At 48.8% G+C, this 27,303-nt stretch overlaps 1 protein-coding gene across 3 annotated transcripts in view; it reads left to right on the top strand.

The window, feature by feature from the left end:
- Positions 1-3,091: 3,091 nt before the first annotated feature.
- Positions 3,092-27,303, top strand: part of Susd6 (sushi domain containing 6) — a 53,097-nt gene continuing 28,885 nt past the window's right edge. Inside the window, exons 1-2 of one of the 3 annotated variants that reach the window (XM_013521965.1) lie at positions 3,092-3,240; positions 8,274-8,465. In XM_013521965.1, coding sequence (XP_013377419.1) covers positions 8,345-8,465 — 121 coding nt within the window. In that variant the 5' untranslated portion in view covers positions 3,092-3,240; positions 8,274-8,344. Of the gene's footprint in view, positions 3,241-7,893; positions 8,002-8,066; positions 8,153-8,273; positions 8,466-27,303 lie in introns of those variants that run through there. The other 2 variants (XM_013521967.1, XM_013521966.1) reach the window with 2 other exon arrangements.

Genomic DNA, 27,303 nt, shown 5'->3' with positions numbered 1-27,303 from the left:
AGGATTTATACCCTTTTACCTCTTGTTCCGCATCTGCTGCTGCTGTGCCATTTTGTGTTTTCTGCACAAATTACGTCTTCTGGATTTATCTTTTCTCCCTCTTAAGTATTTATGAAGCGCTGTGGGGCACAGAAACAGAGGTAGTGGCCTCTGCAGGCACTGGTCACCTGTGATAACCGCGGGGTGTGCGCGGGTGTGCTTGGGTGTCCCATCTGCGGCCCCAGGAGTGATGCTGTGGCTTCAGTTTCCCAGACTGGTGGGCTGAAGAGGTGAGTTTTCCCAGAAAAGATGGGGCTGAGCTTGACCTTTCATTTGGGAAGCAGATTTGCTGGAGACTCAGCAGGGAAGCTGGGGGAGGAAAGACTTCAGGATCCCTTCAGTGAAATGGGCCAGTAACACCTATCCGTTGAGGTGTAGTGAGTGTTGGTGTGTGGATGTATTCCGTTGTTCCCTCAGACACTAACACTGCTTTGTCATAGTCACAAAAAAGTGTTGAATTCTTGGTGTGAGGAGGGTAGTGGTAACTAAGTGTCTTACATATTTTTGACTGAGCCAGGTGTGGTGGTGCACCTCTGCGCTGAGGCAGGAGGATCGCTGTGACTTCAAGGCCAGCCTGGGCTACGAAGGCCACCCTGAACTACATAGTCATGTCTCAAAAAACAACACCACCAATCATGCAAAAAAAAAGGAGTTTGTTGGGATAGAAACTGGGAAGTTCGCTCTCTTCACTTGCGTGCTCTTTTGTGTAAACTGACCTTGTGTGTTGATCCTAGTCTCAGGGGTGTTGCCAAGCCACCTGCAGATGTGCCCTTTGGGAGTCTTAGTGGGGGCACGCCTGCCGCAGCCCCCTGGGAGGGGAACAGGCCTTTGCCAGCACTAACCAACTGCCCAGATCATCCTGTTGTGTGTTTTCTCTTTTTTACCTCACAGTAACCCAGTGACATGGGTATCGTGTATTCAGTTCACAAATGGGAACTGAAAATAACTTGCCCTGGACTACCCAACTACTACCTAGACAGACCAGAGACGCTGGCCCAGTCTGCCAGGCCTTTCCAAGGCCCCAGCCTCCCTGAGTGCTTTAGTGATACTGCGTCCTTTTACTGATGAGGAAACAGAGATGGGCTGTGAAATGTTTGTCATAGATCAGCCCAGCAGTCGGCGATGAGGATGGGCCTGGGAGGTGGGTTCTTGCCTGCAGGTCCGAAATTTATGGCGGGCTGAGTTCCTGCTCAGAGGCTCTGTGCCGCCTTGTTCCTTACTCCTGGCTTGAGTCTGCCTTGTTTTCTTTGCTGCTTTTGTTCTCTCTGCATCTTTTCTCTTTCTCCCTGGGCTTCTGCAGCTCTACAGAGACCCTTGTATGTGTGTGGAGGCTGGGTGTTTGTTAGACATTTGTTATTTTTGGACAGTACTTCAGGAACACTGTGTACGGATGGCCCATACAAATGTGCTGATGATTGATTAAGCTCCAAATGGCAAATGGACTCTCCTGGGTATGCTGCAATGCAGCAGGAGAGATGCTAGGGATTGCTATTGGAGGGTGAGGCGAACAGGGCTGCTCATGTAGAGCAAGAGGGTAGACTTACATTTCCCCCTCCCAGTCAGAACTTCGTCGGGCTCACCTTTTCTAAGGAAGTACTTTAGGGCCCATCCAATTCCTGAGACTGTTCCAGATTCCTGAGAACCGAAAGGGCATTTGGGGATCACCCAGGTCTACCCTAGGGCACCAGGAAAACTGGGTGACTCGCCTGAGGCCAAACCTACTGTTCAGTGGGGAGCAGGGTCCAAGTCTGTCTCGTGTGTTCGGGTCCTTATTCTACTGTCAGTTTTTAGAAGAGAGGTGTTGGGGAGTGGCAGAGAAGGCTTGAGGAGGACGTGGTAGTGTGTCTGCCGGTGTTCCTGCAGTCTGGGGATTGGGATGTAACGTTGGAGTGGGGTGATGGCCAGAGAGTGCTGTGAGCAATTCTGTGGGAGCAAGAAACAGTGTAGCAATTCAGGGAAACCTCTGGACCCCTGCAGTGGCTGCTTAGGTGGTTTAGGAGGAAAGCTAAGGTGTAAGGTTTATGATCTGGAGGAAGCAGAATGTCAGCAGTTGTTTGTATGAGTGCCTTTTGGACTAGGAGCTAGAGATTGAACAGCACTAAGTAATGTTCTGCCACAGCTGTCAGTTCCAGCAGAAGAAATTGTGACTTGAAGCTCTCAGGTGTCTGTGGCACAATGGAAATAGAAGTTAATAAGATCGGAGGGTTCCGTTCATCCACGGGGGGAGAAATAGAAGGCATCTGCAAAGTTAATTAATCTACTTTCTTAGCAGGGGATAGGACAGACTTTTGGTGTACAGCCTGATCATTTCAGGGTGAGCGGGAGTAAAGGGTGGGGAGTACTGAAGGAAAGGGAGCGAGCGGTGCTGGAGGGTCTGGGTAGCTCCCACCTCGGTGCCCACTTCTCTTAGGACCCCCCTCTGGGGAACTTTGGACTTGCCCTGCTGGAATGTCATTGACGTGAAGTTCTGGTCACACCTGGGAACTGGTCCTGGTGCTGTCCATCGCATGGGGCTTGGGGAAGCCAGTCGAGCGAAGGAGTAAATGTCTTGTTCTCAGCTCTCACCGTCTGCTTGCTGGACCAGTGTGAGGCAACGAAAGGACTTAAGTTGGTTTTCTTTTCCCAGTCCCTCTCCTAACTAATGGGAAATGAGCTGTGGTTTGGGAGATGACTTGTCCTAACACTGTGTGAACGGAGGCTCTCTTTACCTACCTCGCGCTGGGAAACCAAGCTCACCTGAGTTACTGCCTCTTGCCTTCACAGAGGGGAGCTCAGCGGGACACAGCCCGCACCTCCACTGGGGTTTCCTGTAGGAGTAGGCCCCAAGGCAGCCAGAAACATGGGCTTAGGAGATCTGGGCCTGGGCTGCCTAGCAACAGGGTTCTGGGCTGGCCCACCTCCAACTTCCTTCCCAGGCCAGGAGCCAGTTAAAGGTGACTCTGGGGCACCTTTAATCTTAACAGGCTCCTGGGGTAACCTGGAAACATCTACGGCAACAAGGGAGTAAACCATGTGAACCTGGCTTAACTTGCAGATTCTCCATCTTGGCTTGTGGCTGAGACTGTAAACAGAAGCCGGTGTCTTTCTAGTTTTCCTGAACATTTCCTTGTCTTTTGTCCCCTCTGCGCCTCACGAGAACCTAGTGAGGGTGTCAGAGCGAGCAACAACTCACTTTACAAAGGAGGAAGTAGGGGAGATGAGGTAAGTGGCTCCAGGGTTGGAGCCGTGGCTCAAAGGCAGTGACCATCAGGTGCAGCATCAAGCGCTGGGTGTTCTGGGGTCACAGGTGGTGCTGCCGGTCTAGTTGTGGAGTCGCTTGTATTACCCACTGTTAGGCACAGCGGTCATTCCCAAGGAAGAAAACCAAAAGGGTGAGTGCAGGTTTTCCTTTCTCTTCACCTCGTAGTTTGGAGGGGAAACGCCAGCTGTTTTAGGAAGGCATGGGTTACATGAAAGTGTGCAAGCTGCGGAGAACCCTGTGGATGTGATAGACTTTAGAGTCATTTTCAGAAATGAAAATAGAAACTAGAGAACCTTTATATGACCAGCCGGCTGGCTGGTGACAGAAGTGGGGCTCAGCCAGCCCCGGCCCTCCTGTCTGCTCACCTAGAAGTTAACATACATTCCTGTGAGGGCAGATGAATGCTAGCTTTGAAAATGAGGCTTAAATCCAGTTTTTAAAAAATCAGAGTGTGCGATCACTAACATACCAAAAGGATTCTTAAATGAAAGGGATGTTCCTTTCTGAACCAAGTTGGAACCTCATTATTTCTCTAGAGATAATGAATACTCAGTCTTAATTTGTTCTATTTGTTCTGAAATGTGTTTCTTTTTCCTTGATGTGCTAAAGCCATAATTGGAGGATTTTGCTTTTTTAAAAAATTTGATATTGAAAGCACATCACCTCTTAAAATGATAGAGTGTGACCCTTCTTCCACAGGAGCTGGTGTCTGCTATTCTGGCTGATACTCCGGGGCTTTGGGAGTTGGCTTTCCTCTGTGTTATTCTGAGGCCAACTTTGCACGTACTCTGTTGCCTGCCCTTTATTTCTCTCTCTCTTCGCAAAGCCCCGCTTTATCACCCCATCCGTTCTGTACTTGGCCAGGTTTTAGGCTCAGTGGAATTGGCTCAGGTGGCAGCTTCAGCAGTAAGAGAGGAGCCAGCTGTTTCTTTAAAAACAAAAACAAAGCAAAGCAAATCAGGAGCTTACATACATGTACATCATCTACTTTCGAGTTCCGTACTGGCTCCTCATCCTTGGCAAACATCTGTGGCCTGCCCGTCAGGTACCAGGGCCTGTGCTAGCTGTTAAGAGATTCCAATTCACAGTAGCTAAGAACTCTGTCCTGTAAGATGAGACACTTAAAAACAAAATAGGTTACTGTATCTATAGATATAGTAACCTATTTTTTTAAACTGTCTATAGATACAGTAACTTTTTTTTTTAAATAACCTGTTAAAGGTGCAGTCATTAGCAAAGGAGGAAGGGCGGGAGCATGCAGGAAATGTCAAGAAAAGACTCCTCCTCATGATGACCCTTGGGTAGAGCGCTTAAAGAGACTGCCTTCCTGGGAGAGGAAGCAATCAGGGTGTTTACTGAGTGTCAGTTTGTTGAGGGAGGGGATAGGCTGTCTATGGGAAAGACTTGCTACACTATCTTGATTTCATTATTTGTCTATATGAATAGCTAATGTGGGTACAAAGGACAATGTCCAAAGGGATTAAAAGGAAACACATGTTGTGGAAACTTTTTTCTCCTCTGTTAACCATTCATTTGCCCTCCTTGAAGGCAGTGGTTAGTTACCAGTTTCTTAAGCATCATTCCAGATGGATTTTCAGGTCATACAGGTGTCTTTGTGTGTGCACATCTGTGTGTGTGTGTGTGTGTTTGTGTGACCTTTAAAAACAAGCATGCAGTTAGGTGTGGTGACACACGCCTGCAATCCCCATTACTCTTAAGACAGTGCTGACAGACCTTCTAGAGCTTTGAGTGAAACAAACAGCCCACAGCAGCACACATACTCCGGGTTCGCCTCCACTGCTCTAGGCGGGTGAGGCCAGAGGATAGAGAGTTTGAGTTCAGGCCCAGCCTGGGCAACTTAGTGACTTAATGAGACCCTATCTCAGAATGAAAAATAAAAAAAGGATTGAGGCTGTAGCTCACTGTGAAGGCCCTGGGTTCCATTCTCAGTCTCCACCCCACAACTCCTCCAAGAAACCCAAGCATTCAAATGGTTTTCTTCCTGTACCAGTTTTAGCAGTTGTTCCATGCTGGCACAGATTGAAAAACCCTGTCTTTTTAAAAGCACTGCCTAATATTCTAAACCCCTGTTGGATTTACTTTAACTTGCTTATCCAGACTCCCTTTGATGAATGTTTTGCCTTTACAAACATTGTACTGAGTATCCTGCATATATCTCATGGCTTTGCATACAAGATTTTTTGTTTTTCGTCTGAAACAGTGTCTCATTATGCAGTTCAGGCTGGCCTTGAACTCATTTTATAGCCCAGGCTACAAACCTCAACAGTGATCCTCCTGCCTCAGCTTCCCAAGTGCTGGGATTACAGGCATACACCACCATGCCCTGCGGCTGCATATGTGATTTCTGAGGACAGATTCTAGACATTGAATAGATAGAACAGGTAATATGTACAACTTGGGGACAGAAATTATTGAGTTTTCCTCTAAAGAGATATACATTTATTAGATAATACGAAATTTAAGATTGTAGGGGCCGGGGATTTAGCTCAGCGGCACAGGCACCTGCCTGGCAAGCACAAGGTCTTGAGTTTGATTCCCAGTACCAAAAAAAAAAAAGATTCTTTATCATTTGGGCACCAGTTCCCTACCCCCACCAATTCACTACAACCCCTGCCTGAGTGATCTGCCTAATAAATTTGGTCTTGTAACTTCCCTGCTTATCCTCGTAAGTACAACCTGGTTTTCAGGATAGCTGTTTAACTCCCTGGCATAGCCTGTCCCCAGCCTCCTTCTATTTGATGCCACCTTTTTTCCCTTCCTTTTCTCTCTCCCTCCCTCCCTCCCTTCCCACTGTTTTTAGACCTGGATACATCCTACACATCCTTCAGGATTCAGTTTAGCATTGCTTCCTCTGACAGTCTCTCCTGACTACTTGCATGTGTGCATGGAAAGCCTAAGCATCATCTCATCCATTCACCGGTTAAATATGTGCTGGGCACGAGCTGTCATGTGGCACATGCAGATGGCATTCTTCATGATCCAGTGTTGCTGCCTTGAGGGTTACCTGGTGTGGCTGCATCTGAAACAACAGTACAGCAGGACCCACTTCAGTCTGTTGCTAGCCATCTGGAGCATGAGCACATCCTTTAATTTCTTTGAACTTCAGTTTTGGCATCTGTCAATAAGAGGGTGGAGCTTGATGAGCTTGGAGATTGCTGCTGCTTGGGTTTCATTGGTAATTAAAACAGCAGCAGCAGCCATGCATGGTGGCACACATCTGTAATCCCGTCACTCTGGGAAGCTGAGGCAGTAGGAGTGTAAATTCAAGCCCAGTCTGAGCAGTTCAGCAACTCAGTGAGACCCTGTCTCAAAATAATAAACAAACTCATTGCAAAGCCCTGTATTCAATCCCCAGTTCCACCAAAACCGAACACAAAGCAACAGGGGTTACTGAGGACCTAGAGAGGGCCAAGCACTTCGCTAAGCCCTCTGAACCTAAACGGCACGTCAGCCCTACGGACAGTATGATTACTAACCTTACAGCATAGGTGGGAAGCTGAGGCCGAGAGGTTCTGTGGCAAGGCCACAGTGGGGGAAACATTTAAATCCAGGCATTTGGGCTACCATGCTCGGCTATGTGAATGTATATGCATTACATACACACAATTTTATGTACTCTCTGAGTCACTCATAGACAACCCTAGACCTCTCCGCAAACCACCCTTTGAGCTCCAGGGGCTCAAGTTGGAGTCTCAGTTTGAGCTGGGGGCAGAATATGTTGCATCCACAGTAATTTGAGGGAAGGAGATGAGGACCAGTGGCTAGGTCCGTCCTTGCTCCTGGCTGATGATTTTTGAAGCCGCTCGTAGCTGCGTCTCTGGGCTGAGAGAACTCTCTTGTTGTTTGCAGTTGCCCTCCCTAGAAGGGACATGGGCCTGTGTCAGGAATTCAGATGCAGATTAAAATCGTGTCTGGTTAATGTCTGGCAGGGTCTCAGGGGCATCCTTTGTTAGACTTGAGGAAGGCAGGCTCTGTTATCTATGCACATAAAACTTTATTAATAGGGAAGGGAGGGTATGGAATTTTAAAAAAGGAAGTAATTTTATTTGGAGTACCTGTTATAAACTGTATGAACAACTGGCAAATGAAATCAGATACGTAGCTTAAATATAATAGATCCACATTGTAATGTGTCATCTACCCGGCTTCTTCCCGAAAGGCACATAGAAAATAATTCTTAAAGTCTTGATCTCTCATTGTTTTTAGTTTTTAAAGACGTTAGCTTCTACCCTTCGGAAATCTCTTTGAAGCTAGCTGGGTGGCAGGGCTCATTAGCAAGTGTAGCCTGTTCTCTGCCCCCGTCCGTGTCAGGGACGGCCCACAGAATGTGGTCGCTCTGGTCACAGGTGTGTCGGACAAGCCTGGATTAATCAGGCCATTTCTGAGATTCATTGCTGTGGAGTCAGATCCTTAGCTGCTCCTCCAGCCTCTGGCAAGTTAGCAGCTGGCTGGGGCCGCGGGGCTCCTCCTGCTGCATTCCTTCTCTAGGCGGTGTATTTCTGCCTCTAAGACACGTGCTCATATTCATATCCCTTCGCCCTGCCTTGGTTCCTTGTTCTGAGCTCAGGTGGTAAAGGCAGAGTCCGACTTGGGTATACAGCTCTGTGTCAGCGGCTGCCTCTCCGGTGGAGCCTCTGAGGCCGGGGTGGGGTAGAGCTGGGCGGTCTTTGAAAGCTCCGTCGTGCCCAGCTGATGTCCAGGTGCGCTTGAGTTGGCTCCTGGCTGCATCACAGGCGTCTGGCTCCTGGACAGGATGCTGACGGCAGCTAGCTGCTGGCCTTGGCCTTTCCCCAGAAGGAGCTGAAAAACCATTGCTGTGCTTGGCTCCTCCTGGCAGCAAGGATTTTGTTGGTAGAATTTTCAACTTTGTATGGGGTTGTGGCTTCTTTACCAAAATGCTTGCTTTTAATTAAGTTCTGGCCTAAGTTTTCACTTACTAAAGTCCTTTTTAAAATTTTTTTTTTTGTTTTAGGTGCTGGCTTTAAGATTCTTACCTCTGGATTTTAAATTTTGTCTTTTTAATAAAACTTGGACGGATAAAAGATGTGCCATGGCAGGATAGCACCAAAGAGCAACTCAGCATTGGTTGTGGCCTCCGTGGGACATGGAATGTTCCTTCCTCTGGTGATCCTTAGCACGCTGCTTGGAGACGGACTTGCTTCAGGTAAGTCCCAGCCTGCCTTCTGCATGTGGGGTGGAAAGGACTTCATACCGTTGTTTCCTCCTGAACCTGCGGTAGGGGACCCTTTCTGGAAGGTTGTTGCTGGGAGAGCAGGAGTGTGGGCTGGGGGCTCGTGCTGTAGTGTGTAGCAGCCTGTGGTATTTAACAGCCTCTCTCACAGCAGAGGGAGTGTTGGAACCTGCTGGTGACAGCATTATCTCCCTTTCCGAGCCAGCATCATCGCCAGGCAGGACAGGGAGTAGAATCAGGGAAGGAGGCAACTGTGGACTCGAACTGCCTCTGTCAGAGCTGAGTCCTGTGCTGGCTCTGTGACCTTGAGCCGGTTGCTATGTTGCTGTGAGCCCTAAGCCTCAGCTGCAGAGTGGGATAATCATGGCGCCCACCTCGTGGGGTGATTGTGAGGGTTGCCAAGGGAACACAGTAAGCACTCAGTGGCTTACTCTTTCTGTTGGGTCTCGTCTTTTCATTCTTCTTCTCACAGTATGTAGTTGGGGTATTGTGATAGACACCTGGTAACTATGGACACAATCTTGAACAAGCTACGTATCCGTTCTGTGGCACAGGTTCTCCTGCCTGTGAAGTGAAGGCATTCACCTGGATAATCTACAAGGCCACTTGTAGCTTCTTCAGTCTATACTTTCATGATTGTAAGGACTTTTTGTTTCCGGAGGTACTAGGGATTGAATGCAGGGTCTTCTCACTAAGCTACATCCCCAACCCTTTTTTATTTTTTATTTCGAGATAGAATCTCATTAAAATGCCACGTTGCCCGGGCTGGAATGTTCTGCCTCATCCTTTCAGAGTGTTGGGATTACCAGTGTGTGTCACCGCACTGAGTGAATGATTGTCACGACTTCTGGTTGAAGGTGATGAGCTGGAGGATCCCTAACTGGAAAGTAGCCATGAGCCATTTTGATTTTGTGTGGTCCTTGTTGCCTTCAGTAATGCTCTGGAGACCCCCCCTAGTTTCTCCTCCTGCCCTGGCATCCTGTTTAGGAAGGGCGTATTTGGATGTGTCCGTGGGCCTCTGGGTAATGTGCCAGAGCCTTCCTCTGTATCTCTTGAGTCCTCCTGTCACTGAGCCTGATAGTAGTGGTTCCCCTAGCAGGCTTCGTTAGGAAGATACATATGGCCGTTTCCTTGGCCAGTGCACACTCCCTAGGGAGGGATCTCAGTGCTAGATTGTGAAAGGGGCCTTTGGTGGTGCTGGTGTAAAGTCTCCACAGCTCAGTCCTGTCCTCTTACTGACTTCTATCAGCTTCTACCACCTGCTTACCAAGCATATACAAGCAAGAGTACAAGCTCATCTGATTTTATTTTTTTCTTCTGAATTATTGGGAGAAACAATTGATTTTTTTTATGTTGCTGTTCCATCATAGCCCTCCCCAATCATACACATACCTCTTCTTTTCTGCTGCTCTCCATCCACCCTGTTATGACACTAAACCCCAGCTTTTCCTCCCTAGCCCGGGGAACCCGGGCACAACTCCAGCGCCGTGGTGGTGGAGACCCCGCAGTAAAGGCATCTTGCTTATACTGAGGTTTCAAGAGACAAGAAAAGCAGATTCTACCAGTGTGTGACAAAATGAAGCAGGGCGCCCACTTTACTGGGTCACCCTAAGCCAGAGGAGACCTCCAGAGTTGGCAGTTACAAAGCCACGAGTACCGAGACTGTCTTGCTCACCACTGTCTTACCGCGGGGGCAGAAGGTGGCGAACTGTGTCCTGTGGGCTGAATCCTGCCTGCCATCTGCTTTTGTGTGGCCTGTGTGCTAAACATTTATATTTTTAGAAAATATCAGAGGAAACCATTCCATGACATGTAGAAGTTATATGAAATTCAAAGACAAAGTTTGATTGGAACGTAGCAGTGCGCATTCTGCTATCTGGCTCCTTTTGTGCTACAGTGCAGTGGCAAAGTTGAGTGGGTGTGGCAAAGACTGTGTGGCCTGCTAACCCTAAAATATTTGAGGTTTAAAATATTTAGCTTCGGAGGCTGGGGATTTAGCTCAGCAGCACAGTGCCTGCCTGGCAAACGCAAGGTCGTGAGTTCGATTCCCAGTACCGGGAAAAAGAAAAAAAAAAATTTAGCTTCTTATCCCCACTCCCACCCCACCTCCCATGCTCAGTAGGTGTGTGCAGGAATGGAGCAACTGTCCAAGCAGGACGGAAGGAAGAGCTTGTCAGAGCCAGGCCAGACTTCAAGTGTACTTCCTGTACGCTTGCCCAGGATCGTGCCGCTAGCAGCAGGGCCGGGACCAGAACCTGGCCTGCTTCTGGCACACCACTGTGACCTGCCTCTTGCGGGCTTCTCTGGGGAAGCTGCCCTGGCCTGTTACGCAGCAGCATTAGTGGCGGGCATCAGAAGTCTTTATCCTTGTTGGCTTCGTTAAGCCATGCTGTATCCCCCCACCCTCTTTTTTGTTGGCTCCGGGCTTCCCTCCTTCCATTCTCCACCCCATTTTCCATCTCCCACATCTTCCCAACTTTCCACCCAAGGTCTGAAATCAATTACGAGATTCCAGACTGGCTGGATAAAGGGATTATTATTCCCCAATATGGAAAAATGTGTCTGTTCGTAGTGTGGGCTCGGGCTGGGATGGGAAAGTTGGCTCTGTCGCATCTCCGCCTCCACTGCAAAGAATCCTCCTTCCCCTGCCATCCCAGGCCCTGAGCCCCCCGGCACCCAATAGAACATGCATCCTGGCAGGGAGCAGAGTGTGGGCAGGAAGAGGGCTTTCGCCGTGACTTGGATCCAGTGCCCCAAGTTACTGCTGATGTTTTCCCCCTCCCTGGAGTGGCTTCTGGGCGAGTGAGCAGGTGCCCACTGTGTGGCCTGAAACCCACAGCACACCTGTGTGGCTGTGCCCCCGTGAGCAGCACGCCAAGCCAGCTTGCCCGGAGACCTAGACTCAGATGCCCCACAGCCCAGTGGAGGTGGTTCTGCTCAGGAAAAGCCCCTTCCTCCCCTTCCTCCCCTTCCTCCCCTTCCTCCCCTTCCTCCCCTTCCTCCCCTTCCTGCATTTCTTTCTAGTTCTCGGAGTTGCTCTTTAACAGCCATTCTAGAGACTTGTTTTTTTGTTTTTTTTATCTTTAGAGACAGGGTGTCAATATGTAGTTCAGGCTGGTCTTGAACTTACTTTCTAGCCCAGGCTGGCTTGAACTCACAGTGATCTCTGTCTCAGCCTCCCAAGTGCTGGGATTACAGGTTTGTGGCACTGTGCCTGGCCACAGACATTTTTTAGGTAGGGTACTTGTAAAACACACAGCCTTGTTAGCCAGTGGGCTCTGGTAGATCCTAGACATGCTTGTATGTCATGTGCCTTTGTGACTGGGGATTCCCCTGGGCCATAGCTACACAGACATCTTCCAGGGGCAGTTTGTATGTATAGTCTATGGGAATAAATACCACAGTCCTGCTACAATCTCAGGTTGAGTAGGAAAAAAAATGTATGAAGAAGCGCTTGATAGTTCTGGGGTAGATTGACATTTGGGATACAGTTTTTATACTGGTTTCTCTTATCTACAGCTTAGTATTTGGAGTTGTAGCAGAGAAGGTATTAGGAAGGCACTGACCAAGGGTCCAGGTCCAGCTTTCCTATGGTCTTTCCTTCAAAGGGGGAGAATTATTGAAAAGAGTTCTTTTTAGGAGTGGCAAAAGGAAGCATATCTTATTCTTTACACCCTGTCACACCATGCAGTGGGAAGAACAGAATTAAAAATAAATGTCTGCACATACTACCCAATTTGCCTTTCTTGGATAGAGAGAGATTAGGATCCCGCTTGTGTGGCAGCCTCTCGTGGGTCTCAGCCTTGTCCTTCTGCCTAGATCTTAAGAAACCTGCTGTCTGACCTCAGGCAGATCGTTTGACCTTGTCATGTCCTGCATAAAACAGAACAATTATCCGTAAGAATGTTAGGTTGGTGGTGGTGTGTGGACTAACAAAAATGATTGGAGGGTGCTTGGCGTAGAAAACATGTGGTGTAATTTGCAGAAAACAACAGCAGAGTCGTGTGCGACCTGCTGTTGAGTCACTGCAGGGAGGCTTCACGCGGATGCCGTTCTTCACTGTAATGAAAGCAGAGCTGAGGACGCGTAGCCCCTGGCTGGGCTTGGGAGCGCTCAGAGGCGGCCTTTCTGTGGTGCGGTGTGGATGAGGGGTGCGCTGGCTGCTGTCCTCAATTTGACCAGGGGGAGGGCTGCTGACTTTAGGGGTCCCCTGTGCCTTCCAGAGTGCTCATGTTTGCACAGTGTCATGACTCCAACCCAGCTGGCTTGCTGACTCATATAAAAAGCATTTGCTTTGCATTTTCTCTTTCCTGAGCGTGTTTACTGAACAAAGTAGGTATTTTCTTTGTAATTTCTTCCCTTAAATGCTGTGGTGACACACTGGGCCATGGTAAACATCACTGCCACCTAATGCAATGTTAAAGTAGCAGGGAGAGCAGCCGCCTACATCTCTGCACAACAGAGCAAGAGAGCCAGGCGCTTAGCTTTCGTCTAAAGCTGGAAAATGCACCCAGGTTCCCTGGGTGATGACGTAGCTTTGGCCCTTACATTGCCATGGCGGAGAGATGTTGGCAGGCAGCCCTGGCTCACCTCACCATTTCTGAAGGGGCCTAGTGTCAGAGAACGTACGCCGAGCTGAGGGGAGAGGACAGCAAGCTGACACATGGGAAGCATCACTCATGTGTCACATGCTGCCCTGTTGCCCTGAATAAAGCTGTCATAACACACGGGCTAGCTGGTTGTAAACCATTTTATGAAAGAGAAACTGAGTCAGAGAGATGCTAGTTTACTTGGAGATGTGACTGTCAGTGGCGGAGCTGGCTGGGATTTGTGTCCAGTGTGTCTGACTCTGTAGCCCCTGGCCTTCGCTGAAACCACACTGCCCGTGTGGAGAAGCAGGCGTCTCACAGGGTCATTTCTTGTGTTTCCTGACGGCAGTGCTCAGATCCCTTCAGGGGATATTCTGACGGAAGTAAAAAGGGTGTTTGTGTTCTCGCCCCACAGACGAAAAGGACAAGGAGTCATCTCTGGGTTACCGTGTTTCCCCTGTGGTTATTTCTGTTACTACCCACCGTGGCACTTGGTTACTTGGTTCCAGTTTGGCCACAAGGCTTGCCAAGGCAGTTCTATTCTTAGGAAGGGACAATAGGGAGCATAGCAAAGTGTTTGTTAAACGAGGATGTAGTTCCCAAAAGATTGACAGAGCAGCTTCCTGTCAGCTGTGCAGCGTGCTTAGGAAAGTGATGTCATCCCTCCACGGGGTCATTACCTGTGACTGTAAGAGGAGCTGGGGTTGTGGTAGGAGGCTGCACAGGTCATTGTAGGTCTTGTTGAATCCTGCTGTCAGAGAAGGACATAAATCACCGTCTACAGACTAATTGCTGTGCTGTGTTTAGAACACTATAAGCACATGGTATTCTTCTTGCACTGTAACTTTTAAACAAAAGGGACTTAAAATTTACCAAGCTGCGTATTAGCTGGGTCGTGGTCGGGTTAAAACCCTCCTCAAACGCAAATTCCACCTGCCGAGCAGTGCTGTCCTGGTGTCCTGGCCTAACTTGGCTGCTTGGAGGCTCCTCTTCCCTGCTCAACTCTTTCAGCAAAAGGGAGTCACAGAGTGTTAATAAGGATGTCAGAGTTTTACTTAGGGTCTTCAATGAGTCTGACGAGGTTTCCAGATGAGCTTTGTGCATTGCCTCTTAGCCCTAGGCGACGGGACGCTCCTCTTCGGTGTCTCTCAGAAGTGGGAGCTGCGAGAGGGTATGAGCAGCCCTTGTGTTTCGGGCGGCTGTGCTGCTTTGGTTGGCTGCCAGAGCTGAGCCCAGGTCAGGAGGGACCTTGGTCTTCTTGTAGCTGTGGGGCAGCATTTAGAGACAGCCTTTCGTGGTGCGTGGTGAGCGAGCGATGCTGAGTTCATCAGCCTCGCCTTGACCCACCGTGGAAATCTGAATTCTGAATTCATTGAGTGATCAGGATGAGGGTAGAACTTTTCTTTTTCTCAGAAGGATTGTCCTTAGAATTTCTTCGCTGGATGTTTCTTGTTCAGCACAGTGAGAGGCAATTCATGTATTCCTTAAAACAGCAAATACTACCTGCCGCTCTCATGGAGCCGCCAGGATCGCCCGTGTGGCTTAGTATTATGTCTGGCTGTCACTGTGTTTTACCTCCGTCTTATTTTTGAGAGGAGCAACATATAGTGTGTTTAAGAGCATAAAGTCTAGAGCCGGTGGCTTGGGCTTGAGTACCGCCTCTGTTCTTTGCACCTTTACATTGTTACATTGGGTAATTTTCATGAACTCACGCTGTATTTCCCCTGAATGGTCCTCACTTTCTAAGATCATTATGAGAACTAAAATAGCATGTATAAGGCATTTGGAACATTGCCTGGCACACACAGAAGTGATTCCATGTTGCAAGATCAGATTCTAGCACCAGTTGAAACCATTCTGTACTTCTGGTTTTTGTGATGCCACAGCTGATTGGTTCAGGAAGAGGAAGGTAGGCTAGGGGATGCTCCTTTTTCCTTTTCTGTGTCTTAGAACTCAGTAGTTTGCCCCTGAAAATTCATGTAGTTTCCCAAAGTCTCCGAATTTTCAAAAATCACAGGGAGAAAAGAGTACCCCTTTGAGATGTTGCTGTGAGGGTGTCAGTGAGGTGATCTCACAGTAAGCCACTGTCCTCAGCAAGGCTGTCTCATTGACGTTTCAGAGCTGCTGTTAGCAACTTTGGGAGTCACTTTTGAAAGCCTTAAATACTAAATTTGAGAATGCCGAGGACCTCTTTTAAAAAAAAGACACTTTATTTCATCACCACAATGATATGATTGAAGGATTACATTTTAAAAGATTCCGAAACACATGTAGGAGAACTCAACATTGGAATTAAATTTTTAAAAAAATCTCTTACGTTCTCGCCTCTCCTTTGCTCTCATGACGCTGAGATTGCTGCCGAGCGTGTGGCGCTTGATGGGCTAAGAGCGGCCTGTCGGTGTCTCCTGAGCGCGGGACGAGGCACAGAGGAGCTTGGGGGCGGGTGGAGAAGAGTGGTGGGTCTTACAGTTAACCGCACTGCTCTGGAGGCTGGCTTACCAAGAACTCAGCCGGGACTTGAGCCAGCGTGCCCCTGCTAAGGCTCCTTGATGACCACGCACAGTTGCGCAGACTTGCTGATCTGTGGCCTGTGGAGTTACTGGAGACTTGAGGAGGCTGGGTGGCTCTTGTTACACCCCTCGCACGGGAGCCCTTTAGGTCTCTGAGCCTTGATGTCTTCAGTTCATGTATCTCCCAGCCGTAGTGCTCAGTTCCTGACCTTCACCCTTGGTTGTGTGTGTTTTCCCATAAGCTCATTGAAGGTACAGAAGGTGGAGAGCATTGCTCCTCGGTTGTAATCGGGCCTGTAATTAATTGTCCTAGGTGGACCCACAGGCATTCTTGGGAAAATGCGCCCCAGGAGGTGTTACTGCATGAAAGGATCATACAGAATTAGGCTTGTCCTCTATAAGAATACGCGGGACCAAGGCGGGCTCCCAAGAGCAGTATCTGTGTGTGGGGTCTCCCTTCTGATTTGTGGTTGTCGAAGCACACGTGAAAATGTCTTCAGGTGCAGTGATACAGGAGATGGGGCTTTTCTGCAGGGAAACGGAGGGTCCAGACAGGCTAGCAGAGCGCCTCTCAGAGTCTGAGAGAATCTTGGGACCCAGCGTGAGTCTCCTTGCTGGTAAGGAGAAGGAGAAGATAGGCCTGCATTGCTCCCAGGAGTGAAGATCGAGTGGAAGAGGGTGTAGGTCTGCACTGTGCGGGTGCTGAGCTTACCCGACGTTAGCGAGCGTCGGGGACCTGCAGCTGGGTGAGCCTGGCTTCCCTTCCTCACCTGCTGCCTTGGAGCCACAGCCTCCTTTTCAGAACTCTGATCCTTTGGCCTCGGTGTCTGAAGGTCAAGGTCACTAGGAGTCCTTATTTCCCCTTCCTTGAACATTCGCGCCTTTACGCCCATTCCCCTCCTGCCTGTCCTAGTCTTCCTGTTGCTAGAACCTGCCCTGGCACGCTCCCCACCCCCACCCAGTGCTTCTTTCTTTTTAGTCCGTAGTTGCCGCCTCTGTGAAGCGACACCTGTTCTTCACGACTACAGTTAATAGGGGCCAGGGAAGGAGGGGAGCCTTTGTATATGCTTGGTGAGTGGGATTAACAGGAACTCTTCTCTTTGAGAGGATGTTAGAGAAGTTTTCCTAGAAGCAGGATTCTAATGCCTGGGATCTCAACTCTTTGATTTGAAACAATTGTACAGCTTGCTAAGATTTCTAAGAATGCCAGTTTTGAGAAACCCGAGCCCTGTGTTCTGTGGCTGGTGACACGCATACCTGATAGGCTTGCTCCAAATCTTAATGACGCGAAGTTGCCAGGGCTGTTGTTAGTCATACTGGCTTTGGTATTTTCACAATCAGCATCACGTTCTTTAGCAAGAAAACGTTGACGTAAACTTTACGTCAAAAAGACAGCAGGAGGTGTGTAATGATACGAAGGATTTTGAGGGGATCCATTGCTTGACTGGCTCTTGATGGAAATATTTGCAGGTATTTGGTCCTCCGATCGGTCTGAGACCAGAGGGCAACAGCAGCCGTGAATAGCGCTGTGCCCTTGGGAGAGGACAGAGCTCCTGGATTAACACTTTTTGCTCCACAAGTACTTTGGGAGCTCCTGATGAGTGCCAGGGCCATGGCACTGCCGAACTATAGCAGTTCCACCTGCGATGCGCTGTGATCAGAGAAGTCCGTGCCCCGTGCTGGAGTGCACATAGGAGGAGCTCCTGACTGTGGTTGGGGTGGTCGTGGAAGGCTGTTCTCCTTTCCGTGAAGAAGGGAAGCTGCATGGAAACCTGAAAGCCTGCAGAACTTAGTGGGCAGAAGAGGCAAATGGCATAGGAAGGTTAGGGATGCAGTTTCTTGGGCTAGACTGGCAAATTCTGCCAAGAACACACTGAATAATTTTGGGGAACTTTCCCAAGCTCTGTGTCCCCCTCCTGTCTATCTGTACCCTTGGGACAGTAACACAACGCACAGCATTGCAGTGAAGCTCAAGTGTTACTGAGGTTGTCACCACGCTTACTTCACTGCATCCCACCGAGGCCGGGCGGGCACAGCTGGCATGGAGCGGGGGGTAGGCTGGTGCAGTTTCGGCTGTCACCTAGGCCCCTTCTTCCCTTCCGTGGAAACTGCGAATCCAGTGCACTGTACCCCTGAACTCACTTGCTCCTTGCCTCGGTGAGGATACATCGTCTCCTCCACTTCGGTGGAGTGTGTTTGGAAGCTGGGGTTTCCAGACAGCAACATGCAGCTTAGCTGAGCCCGAGAATGCAGGGGTGCAGGCTGAGGCTCACCAAGAGCAGAGTGTGGGGAGGCACCCAGAGAGGCAGGGTGCTGCTGGTGGAAGCAGCTTCCCTCTCAAGCAGAATTGTCCAGAGTTGAGGAGGAGGAGGACAAGCTCTGCTGGAGTGTCTGTGGGATCAAAGCGGACAAGAAAAAGCAAACACGAGTTAATGGGTCAGGGAGTTGAATAAATCTAAATAGGGGAGTCAGGAAGGTTGAAGGGGGGAGGATGTTAATTTTAAGTACAAGTTGTGGGAGAAGATTGAGGATGAGAAAAATGGCAAGCTCCTATTCGCTTGTGGGACAGGAAGAGGGGTCAGGTAAGCTGGGTCCATGGCTCGCACCCCGCCTGGTCCCTTGCTGCCTCAGCCCTGCCAGCCTGTGGGAGGCCTGTCTGACAGGAGCCGCTTACACCCGTGATGTCCTGTGCTGGTCCCGAGGGGCTTCGCTGCGGTCACAGACTCCGCGGGGTGTCTGGAGGGTGTGGAAGGTTCTGGACAGAGGAAGGGAGGAGAGTGAAGGAGCAGCTGGCAGTGGGGCCCCGAGGCTGGGTGCCAGGATCCATGGCCTTGAATTAGCTGGGGTGACTGGAGGAGCGGGGGTGAGGACTGTGATCTGGTGTGTTCTGGCTGGAGAGAACTGTGGGGACTTGCAGCGCAGATGGATCTCAGGTTTCCTTAGAGCGGCTTTTCAGCAAAGGACCCATTCTTTGCGTCATTGTTCTGTCTTGTTGTTAGAGAGTTTAGTCTTTGAAGTTCAGTCGGCCCCTCTCCCTGGCATTCAGGAAATCTGTTGCCAGTGGTGGCGCTCTGGCTTTGTGGGGAAATAGGCAATATTGTAACGGGATTAAATGCGACAGTGTATGAAAAGGTGCAGGTTAAACAATAAAATGTATTCCAAAGAAAGAGACTACTACAATGCTGTTTTTTTGTTTTCAGTCGGTAGCTCTTTTCTGAATTACTCAAAGCACTTAGCAGTAGTTGGCACTTAACGCTAAGGTTAATCTGCCAGCCATCCTTGGGTGGAAGGCTGGCATTTAGTAGCCCCTTCTGTATACAAAATTAAACCAAATTTCCTAACAGAGCCCAAGTCTTGGGCGACTCCGCAGCTCAAACCTCTGGAGTCTGTATCTACTGGTTGGTCTTGCAGGATGTGATGATTTCCAGTTTCTGGGAGTAAAGAAGGTAAGAGGAGAACAAAAAGATCACTGCAGTGAATTTGTTTTCATGGACAACCGGTCATGTCAGAGAAAGGTGTCCCAGTCAGAATGAGCAGGAAGTCCGACTTCCATGTCCCTTTGAGGAACCATAGAGTTCCCTTTGCAGTGAGACCCGCCAGAGGCTGGAGAAGCGGAAGGTGACAAGTCCCAGGGTGCAGAGAACAGGGAAGGCACTGAGACTTCTTGACTCTGGTGGGCTGTGCTTGGCAGTCCTTGAGAGGCCAGATCCGGGCCTTAGTGCCGCTCCCTGGCGCACACGGTGGAAACCCTCTGTCCCGCTGAGGTGCACCGGGAGGTGTCAGGAGCCTGCAGCAGCCTCCGTGGGGTTACTACAGAACCTCCTGAGTGTCTGGCCCACTTTTGCTGCAAAACAAGCATTTAGTTCTCTTTGGAGGTTGCGGTTTGGGCTGTTCACTTTCATGCCAACTTCTAGTCAGAGAATCTTAGGCCCAGCAGCCTGCCTGTGACCTCTCTGGAGCTTGGTCTCACCAGCCTGGAGCTGCTGTGGACAACCCCGTTTTGTTCTCATAACCGCATGTGGCTCCTATCTTGTAGGGTGGTGTGCAAGGACCAGACCAGCCAGGTCCTCAGGACATCAGAACATTTCTTCAAGGCCATCCTTTGTGTGCCTCTGCTCAAAGCTCAAAGGGCAGGCTGGGCGTGGTGGCTGAGGCAGGAGGATCACCGTGAGTTTGAGGCCAGATTGGGCTACATAATGAGTTCAAGGTCAGCCTGAACTCTATGTAGTGAGACCCTGTCTCAAAGGAAAAAAAAAAAAAAGGCTTAAATGGCACCCTTTAATCATCTTGTGTGTTCCTTTGAATGAAGACTTGAACCCTGGAAGCAGGAGCAGGATGTACTGAGTGAGGAAGCTGATCCTCCTTCAGGTGTGCCATCAAGAGGCCAGTTAATGAGGGAACCAACAGGTCGGGCCCTCTGGTATTCGCACCAGTGGGTCAGATTTGAGTGTGCATCGGAATCCCTCAGAGGGCTTGTTAAATACAGACTGCCATCCTTCTTCCCCATAGGTTCTGATGTAGTAGGTCTTGGATGAAGTTTGAAAGTTTACATTTCTATTTTTGCCAAGTTCCTCTGTCAGGAGCTTGGTAGGAATGCAACAGTAGCAGCTGCCGGTTTGGGAACCACACTTTCGAGAACCACCAATTTATAACCCACACAAACCTGTCCGATGCTTTTCAGAGCGCATTTTGGTAAGATGGGGACAGAGGGTAGGGAGATCCTGAATCGCTGGAGAGGGAGTTGGTTCAGAAATAGGGCGCTAGCCAGGTTGGTGGTGCACACCTGTGGTGCCAGCACTCTGGGGGTCGGGGGTAGGAGGAGTGCAAGTGTGAGCCCAACACGGGCAACTTCACAAATCCCTGACTGAAAATAGAAAGGATTGGGGAATAAAGCTTAGTGCAGGACCCCTGGGCTCGGTCCAGAGCTGAGCGGCGTGGGGCGAGGTGGGGAGCGAGAGGTGGGCCGACCAGGAAGAGGCTGAGTGATTAAGGCAGGTCCTGGCAAGTCTGTCCCTTATCTTGAGGCTGGTCTGGTCCTTGCAGACTGTCCCACAGAGAGAGTAGTGAGCGCCTGGTGTGGTCCCCTTGGGCATCTCCTTTCACTGTTCCGCTTTCCTAGGTAGCAAGGAGCTGTGAAAGTGTGCCGTAGGGGTCTGTCTTCATCTTGAGTTCTGCAGTGTGAAGAGCAGGAGTGTAAGCTGGGGTCCTGGGCATCAGCCCAGTGAACTCCTCATTCTTCTAACCATGGGTTCATTAAAGCTAAGGCCACTTCCTTGCCCAGGGGCAGGAACTTCTGCTTGCTTGTTACTTGCTTTAAATTTTTTGTATGAAAACTTCTCTTGATCAGCAGTACTGAATCCGAATCCCATCCAAAGACTTGCCAAAAATGAAGACTAGTTGTGCTGCTTCTCTAACACCTACTGCAGCACGTGCTTGTCATGTCCCGTTCCTGTACTTGAGACCGTCACCCTCCACTTGCAGTCAGGCTGTCTGACCGGCCCTGATTTCCAGCATGCCCAGGCTTGGTATTTGTCATTCTCCACTGCTTGGCGTAATACTTGGTTCATGGTAGGCCTGGGTAATGCATTGGTACAGTAGGAGGCTGTATCCAAGCACCTCCTTTCCTGCAGTTTCTCCCTAACTTGGTGCAGTTGCCTTCCTTGGCCCTCTATCTTTCTCTGTATTTAATTTCACGAATCTGGCCAAATTGGCCATGTGTACAATGTGTTAGGGGCTGGGGCACACACACAGAGTGGTCGCCAGAGATACTGCGGAAGCCACCTGTGTGAGGGGGTCCCCCTCCAGGGTCTCAGACTGCTTACCCCCTTCTGTCTTCTTAATCCAAGGTAGCTCTGAGTTACAGAGTGTTGTGTCGTAGAGTTTACTGTTCTGCAGGTTGAGTTTGAGCCCGTTTTCTGCCCTTATTTCTCACTGGAGCCTGACAGTGTTTGTATTAGGGAGTTAAGGGACTCTTGGCTTGGGAGAAGTAGCACAGTCTGCTCAGAACCATTGTCTTTCCAGCCTGTGTCTGAAGGACAAAAGGGAGACTCGTCTTTGGTTACTTGTCGCTTCCTGGCCTCTCTGACTTAGACGGGGCACTTTCAGGCAGCTCCGTCACTGACTGGCCCAAGGTCTCTGTTGAAACAGGGAAAGGCTGAAGTTGATTTAATTCATTTTTCCTAAAATCACCAGCCTTTTGATGATTTCATTAATTTCCTCCCTTCTGAACACTCCTGTTAGTAATAATTGGAAATCCCTTCTGTTTTTAATTTCCTCCACCATGCCGCTTTAATCTGAGACAGCTGGGTACTGTTCTCTGCCCTTTCATTTACTGGAAGAATGGTTTCAACTTGATTTTAATGACTGGCTTTGGCAGTGTTGCCAGAGGCTGAGACTGCTGCTGTGCTTGAATTCACACCTACCTGGAGCCTCTTGCTCACTTTGCTCCTGCAGTTCTTGGTGGTGAATCCCCTGAGGATGCTGTCTTGTTCCAGGCAGTATTATCTGCAAACTTTCCACGGCTCATTTTCCTCGCTCAGTACTGGTGGTCTCCTGGCCTGTACTTGGGACCTCCTCCTGACCTGGGTAGTACGGAGGCTTGAGCGGGTGAGACTGCAGTAGAGAGATGGCTACAAAGAGGCCTTGAGACCTGTAGTCGCCAGGCACGTTTTCTGTGTGTTTTCATGGTTGCAAGTCCTGTGATTTGCCTTTCTTCACTCTGAACAGGAATGAAAAATAACCACGTTTAAAGGCCAGAGAAATAACATGAGACTTAGCTATCCACTGTTGACAGTTGAAGATACATAACTCATTTTATTGTATATTTCATTATATTGTTGTCCTCACAATATACCAATCACAGTCCCCAAAAGACAAAGCTGAGATTTGAACCCAGGTCTTCCTCTTGCAAATCAAATGCTGCCTTACGCCATTTTCTTTAATATTCACCCACTTAGATGTTACAGCCCCTTACATGTGCACTGGGTCCCCTGCCAGGAAGGAGGGCTTTACAGGCTAATTGGAGGACATAAATGACAAAGTGCATCTTAGTTCCCCTGCAGTGGTTCGGATACTATATAACTTCATCTAGGAAGCTTCCAGAAGGAACTAGGACTTAACTGGGCCTTGATGGGAAGGCAGGATCCAAACTAAGGAAGAGCTGGGAATAAGAGTTTTGAGTAGTATTTGACATCTGGAGACTCTGGAATACAGAAAAGGTGCTGAGGTTCTGTTCCTTCATCAGAATTATGAAATCCACCTCCTCTGAGCCGATGCCATGCTCCAGTCCTGTGAAGAAACATTCAGCAGATCTGGAGTGGAGCCAGCAACCTTTCTTTAATAGTTAGCAATGTGAAATAATCTCCTAGCCCCTTATTTCTCTAAGGGTACAAATGGCCTATATTCCTGTCAGACAGAGAAGCTATGTGGTCAGCTGCCCCCGTCACGCTGCGGCAGGTGGTGAGGGTGGCCTGTACCGAGAAACTGTACCTCGGAGGCATGCTCGTGCCTTGAGTGTCGTAGGAAGCCCGTGGGACCTAAAGTCTGTGTTTTGACGTTGACATCCAGTCCTGAGGCCTAGCCAGGTGTAGGAGGGAGCTGAGGAGGATCAGTGGGAGTGGGTAAGGAGGGTGTGTGTTGACCTGAACGACAGCAGCGGGCTGGGTCTGGCTGCCAGCTTGACTTCAAGGCAGGTGGTGGCTCACTGAGACCAAGTGCCTTCAAACAAAGCTCTGGCCTGCTCAGAGCGCTCAGGTTACTCTGTTAAGAAAACAGTTTTTACAGGTCCTGTTGGGTGATGTAGGTTTCAGATGGGTGCAGTTTAGGGTGGATACAGGAACTCTTGGTGGATGTTCTCTCATAGGGTTTGGCACGGTCCGTGAATCTTGCTGTTGCCGTCTGTACTTTGGGATCAAGTGGGTCCTAGGATGGTTGTGAACATTAGGTGACAGTACCAAGTTATCAAATGCCTGGTCAAGAAATGATAGGCCTTAGTTTTGGGGTACTGTAAAATACTGTAGATGAAAAGAACATTTAAGTGGATATTATGTTCCAGGTAATTGCCGCTTGAAATCTGTTACCTCATTTTCAGCTTTTCAAAGAAAATTTATAAACATTTAAAAAGTACAGAGACTGTAGCCAGATGCAGTGGTATGTGGCTATGGCTGAGGTACAGGGATCGCTTGAGCCCAGGAGTTGAAATCCAGCATGGCAAGACCCTGGCTCAAAACAACAAAACAGAGAGACTAACATATGATACCTGGGCACCTGCCCACCCAGATTTAATATTTTGGCATATTTGCTTCAGGTCTTTTGCCCCATAGATAAATAGGATCCTAAGTTGGCGTGTGACTTCCGATGTATTTATGTTTTCATATACTTACATATTTCTAAGCAATGCAGTAATACTTTAGTTCACAAATACTTCTGTTTGGGAACAGTTTGTTTTGTGAACAGAAGTGTTTGGCAAAATCTTGCTTCCATTCAAGAACTCCACGTCAGGCGATGAACACAGCGGCGGCCGTCTTCCCCCTCCGACGTGTGGTCGTGGCTCCCTCTGGTTGGGATCGCGGTCGCAGACAGACCTGTGCGTGCGTGCTGTGAAGCTTTTTTGTGTGCTGTTCAGCGCATACCGTACTGTACAGTACTGCTCAATCCACGATGGCTCCGAAGAAAGTGCACAGCGAGCATGGTGGTAAAAAGAAAGTGCAGAGCGGGTAATAAAGGTGACAAGAACGTGCAGAGCGAGAGCGGTGAGGAGGTTTTGAAGAAAATAAGCGTTGAATTAAAGAAGAAAGTGGTAGAAAAGCACGAGTGTGGTATTTGCGACTGGCCTGGCCGTGGAGTATAAGATGGTGAAGCTGACAACCTACTATATGGAAGAATAAAGACGGCGTCAGAGGAGCTGATGTGGCAGAGGAGTAACGGTGTTAACGAAGCTGAGGACGCTGCTGGAAGAGGTGGGAAACTTCTGTTAGGGTGGGCGGATGAGAAACAGCTGGCAGGTGGTAGTGTCAGTGAAGCTGTGATCTGTGAAAAAGCTGGGACATTGTGCAGTGATGTACTGCAAGGGCACCCCTCTGCAAGTGCAGCAAATGATGAATTTAAAGTCAGTAGAGGGTGGTTTGACAACAAACCACCACAAGAAAAATGGCCTCCACAGTGTGATAAGACGTGAGACTTTCAGTTCTGACAAAGCTGCTGCAGAAATCTATAAGAAAGAGTCCACAGAACTCACGAAAGTAGAAAGGTGTGTTGCTTTTAAGTACTCAGTTGTGACAAAACAGGGCTCTTCTGGAAGAAGATGCTGAACAGAACCCATGTCATGTAGGAGAAAAAGGCACTGCCAGGCCGCAAGCCCTGAAGGACAGGTGAACTGTTTCGCTGTGTGCAAACACAAGCTCCGATCTGAAGATTAAGCCACTGCTGGCGTACCGCTGCCAGACCCTCGTGCGTGCAAGGAGCAGGATGCCAACAAGGCCATTCTGCCTGTCACGTGGAGGGACAGTGCGAAAGCTTGGGTGACAAGACATTCGTCATGAGGTGCATGAGGTGTTTGTGCCCACTGTTAAGGATTATCTTTGTCGCAGCCAGCTGCCTGAAAGGTGCCTTGTGCTGGTGGACATTGCCCCGGCACACCCTCCAGCCTTGGTGGATGATACGGACTCTTGAGTATGACTTTACGGAGGTCAGGTTGCTCCCCACCAGCATGATACCTCTTCTGCAGCCCAGGGGCCAGCAAGCGTTCTGCAGTTTCAAGGAGCTGCACAAGGGCCAGAGATACAGCTCAGGGGTGCAAGTGCCTACCTGGCAAGCCCAATGTCCTGAGTTCGATTCCTGGTACAAAAAAAAAAAAAAGGCGCTGTACACAAAGACATTCTTCACCAGGTGTTTTAATGTCATCGAAGAGATATGCTTGACTGTGAAAGAGTTCTGGAAGAAACATTTCAGCGTCCTCCACTGCATCAGCCTCATTGAGAAGGCCTGGGAAGGTGTCACCTGAAACTCAGCTGGAGGAAACTGTGGCCAGAATGTGTCACTGAATGTGTCTTTGAAGGGTCTGATGCTCAAGGAGTGGAGGAGATAGTGTCCATGGGCGAGAGTATGGGTGTGGACATCTATGGTGCAGGCAGAGGAGCTTGTTGAGGACCGTAGGAGGAGGTGATTGTGGAAGAGTGAGCAGCAGAAACAGAAGACGCTTGGTAAGAAACATTCCGCTGAAGAAGAGGAAGACAGGGAGGAGGTGATGAGCAGTTATGTGATGAAATGCACTGTGGAAAAATGGGATAAAGATTTCATCGAGAAGCACCACCCCCACATGACTGTCAGGAATAGAGTGTTGACTCTGATAAATAATAACATGGTCTCTCATTTGCAGAGGGTTGTGCAGTGTCAGCAAAACGAGTGACATTAGACAGATTTTTGGTCAAAATTGACCCTGCAGATAAGAGACAAAGAAGGGAGGAAACCCTGCAGGAACACTCCCCATGTCCTTATGGAGGGGGACACTCGCTCCTCCCCACACACCTTTCTGTCCTCGGTGCAAGAAGTTCCTTCAGGCAAGGTTAGTGTCTTTTCTCTCATCCTGTACTGTATGTTGCTTCATAGTCTTGTGGGCACAAAAATACATGGTTCAGAATGGATCAATCTTATTTATGTTGAACCTTATGGCGAAATTTGATTCGGTTCATGACCATTTTGGTTTGCAACCAGAATCATGGAATGAATTCAGTTTGTGAACTGAGATACCACCATATAGGATAGTGTGTGTGTGTGTGTGTGTGTGTGTGTGTGTGTGTGTGTGTGTATGTTCGAGACAGGGCCTTGCTATGCAGTCCAGCCTGGCCTTGAACTCACTATGTAGCCTAGGCTGGACTCATACTTGCAGCAATCCTCTTGCCTCAGCCTCCTGAGTGCTGGGATTACAGGCGCATGCCACCACACCGGCCATTTTGTGTGTTTTAAAATGTAGTAAACATTCATAGTGTCCTTTATTTACTCAATAATTGTTTTTGGTATTTAGCCATGTTAATATGTTTAGTTTACAGTGTAGCATTCTGGAACACTAATATATAACTCATATTATACTGTAATTAATAGCTAAGTTATCATGTCCAATTATAATTAATTACAGTTGTATAAATAATAAAATAAATGGGTAGACATTCTTTCTTTGGTGGGTCTTTAGGCAACTCCACAATTTCACCATTACAAACACTTCAGGAACATCTTGTACATGCTTCATAAGGATGTGTGCAGGACTTCCCTGGCCTATCCCTACCAGCACATACTTGGAGACGCACAAGTCCAACTTTCCGCATATTGCCAAATAATTCTCCAAAGTAGTTGTGCCATTTTAGGCTATTACTAATATATAAGAAAAGTCTTAATTTTACACATGCTTTATAACAGCTAGCGTTGTTAGATATTGATTTTTACCAATCTGATGGACATGAAATATAATCTCCATGGGACTTCAGTTTTGAATTTCCTTGGTTATCGTCTCCCATTTTGTAGATTGTTTTAGCTTTTTGTGTGGCAGTTTTTCTCATTGGTTCTTGAGATCCTATCAGGATTGATGGGGTTGGAACTGTTTTCATGTTAACAGTAATCTTTCCTGAGTGTGTAGTTTAATATGCAGAAGCTGCCTGGTGGTGGTTATGGTCTCGCCAACGTTAATAGTAATGAGTTTGTTATTTTTCAAGTGAATTTATA

Source organism: Chinchilla lanigera, unplaced genomic scaffold (genome assembly GCF_000276665.1).
Source record: "Chinchilla lanigera isolate Chin_1 unplaced genomic scaffold, ChiLan1.0 scaffold00065, whole genome shotgun sequence".
Classification (NCBI taxonomy): Eukaryota; Metazoa; Chordata; class Mammalia; order Rodentia; family Chinchillidae; genus Chinchilla; species Chinchilla lanigera.
This window is presented reverse-complemented; position numbering and strand designations above follow the sequence as displayed.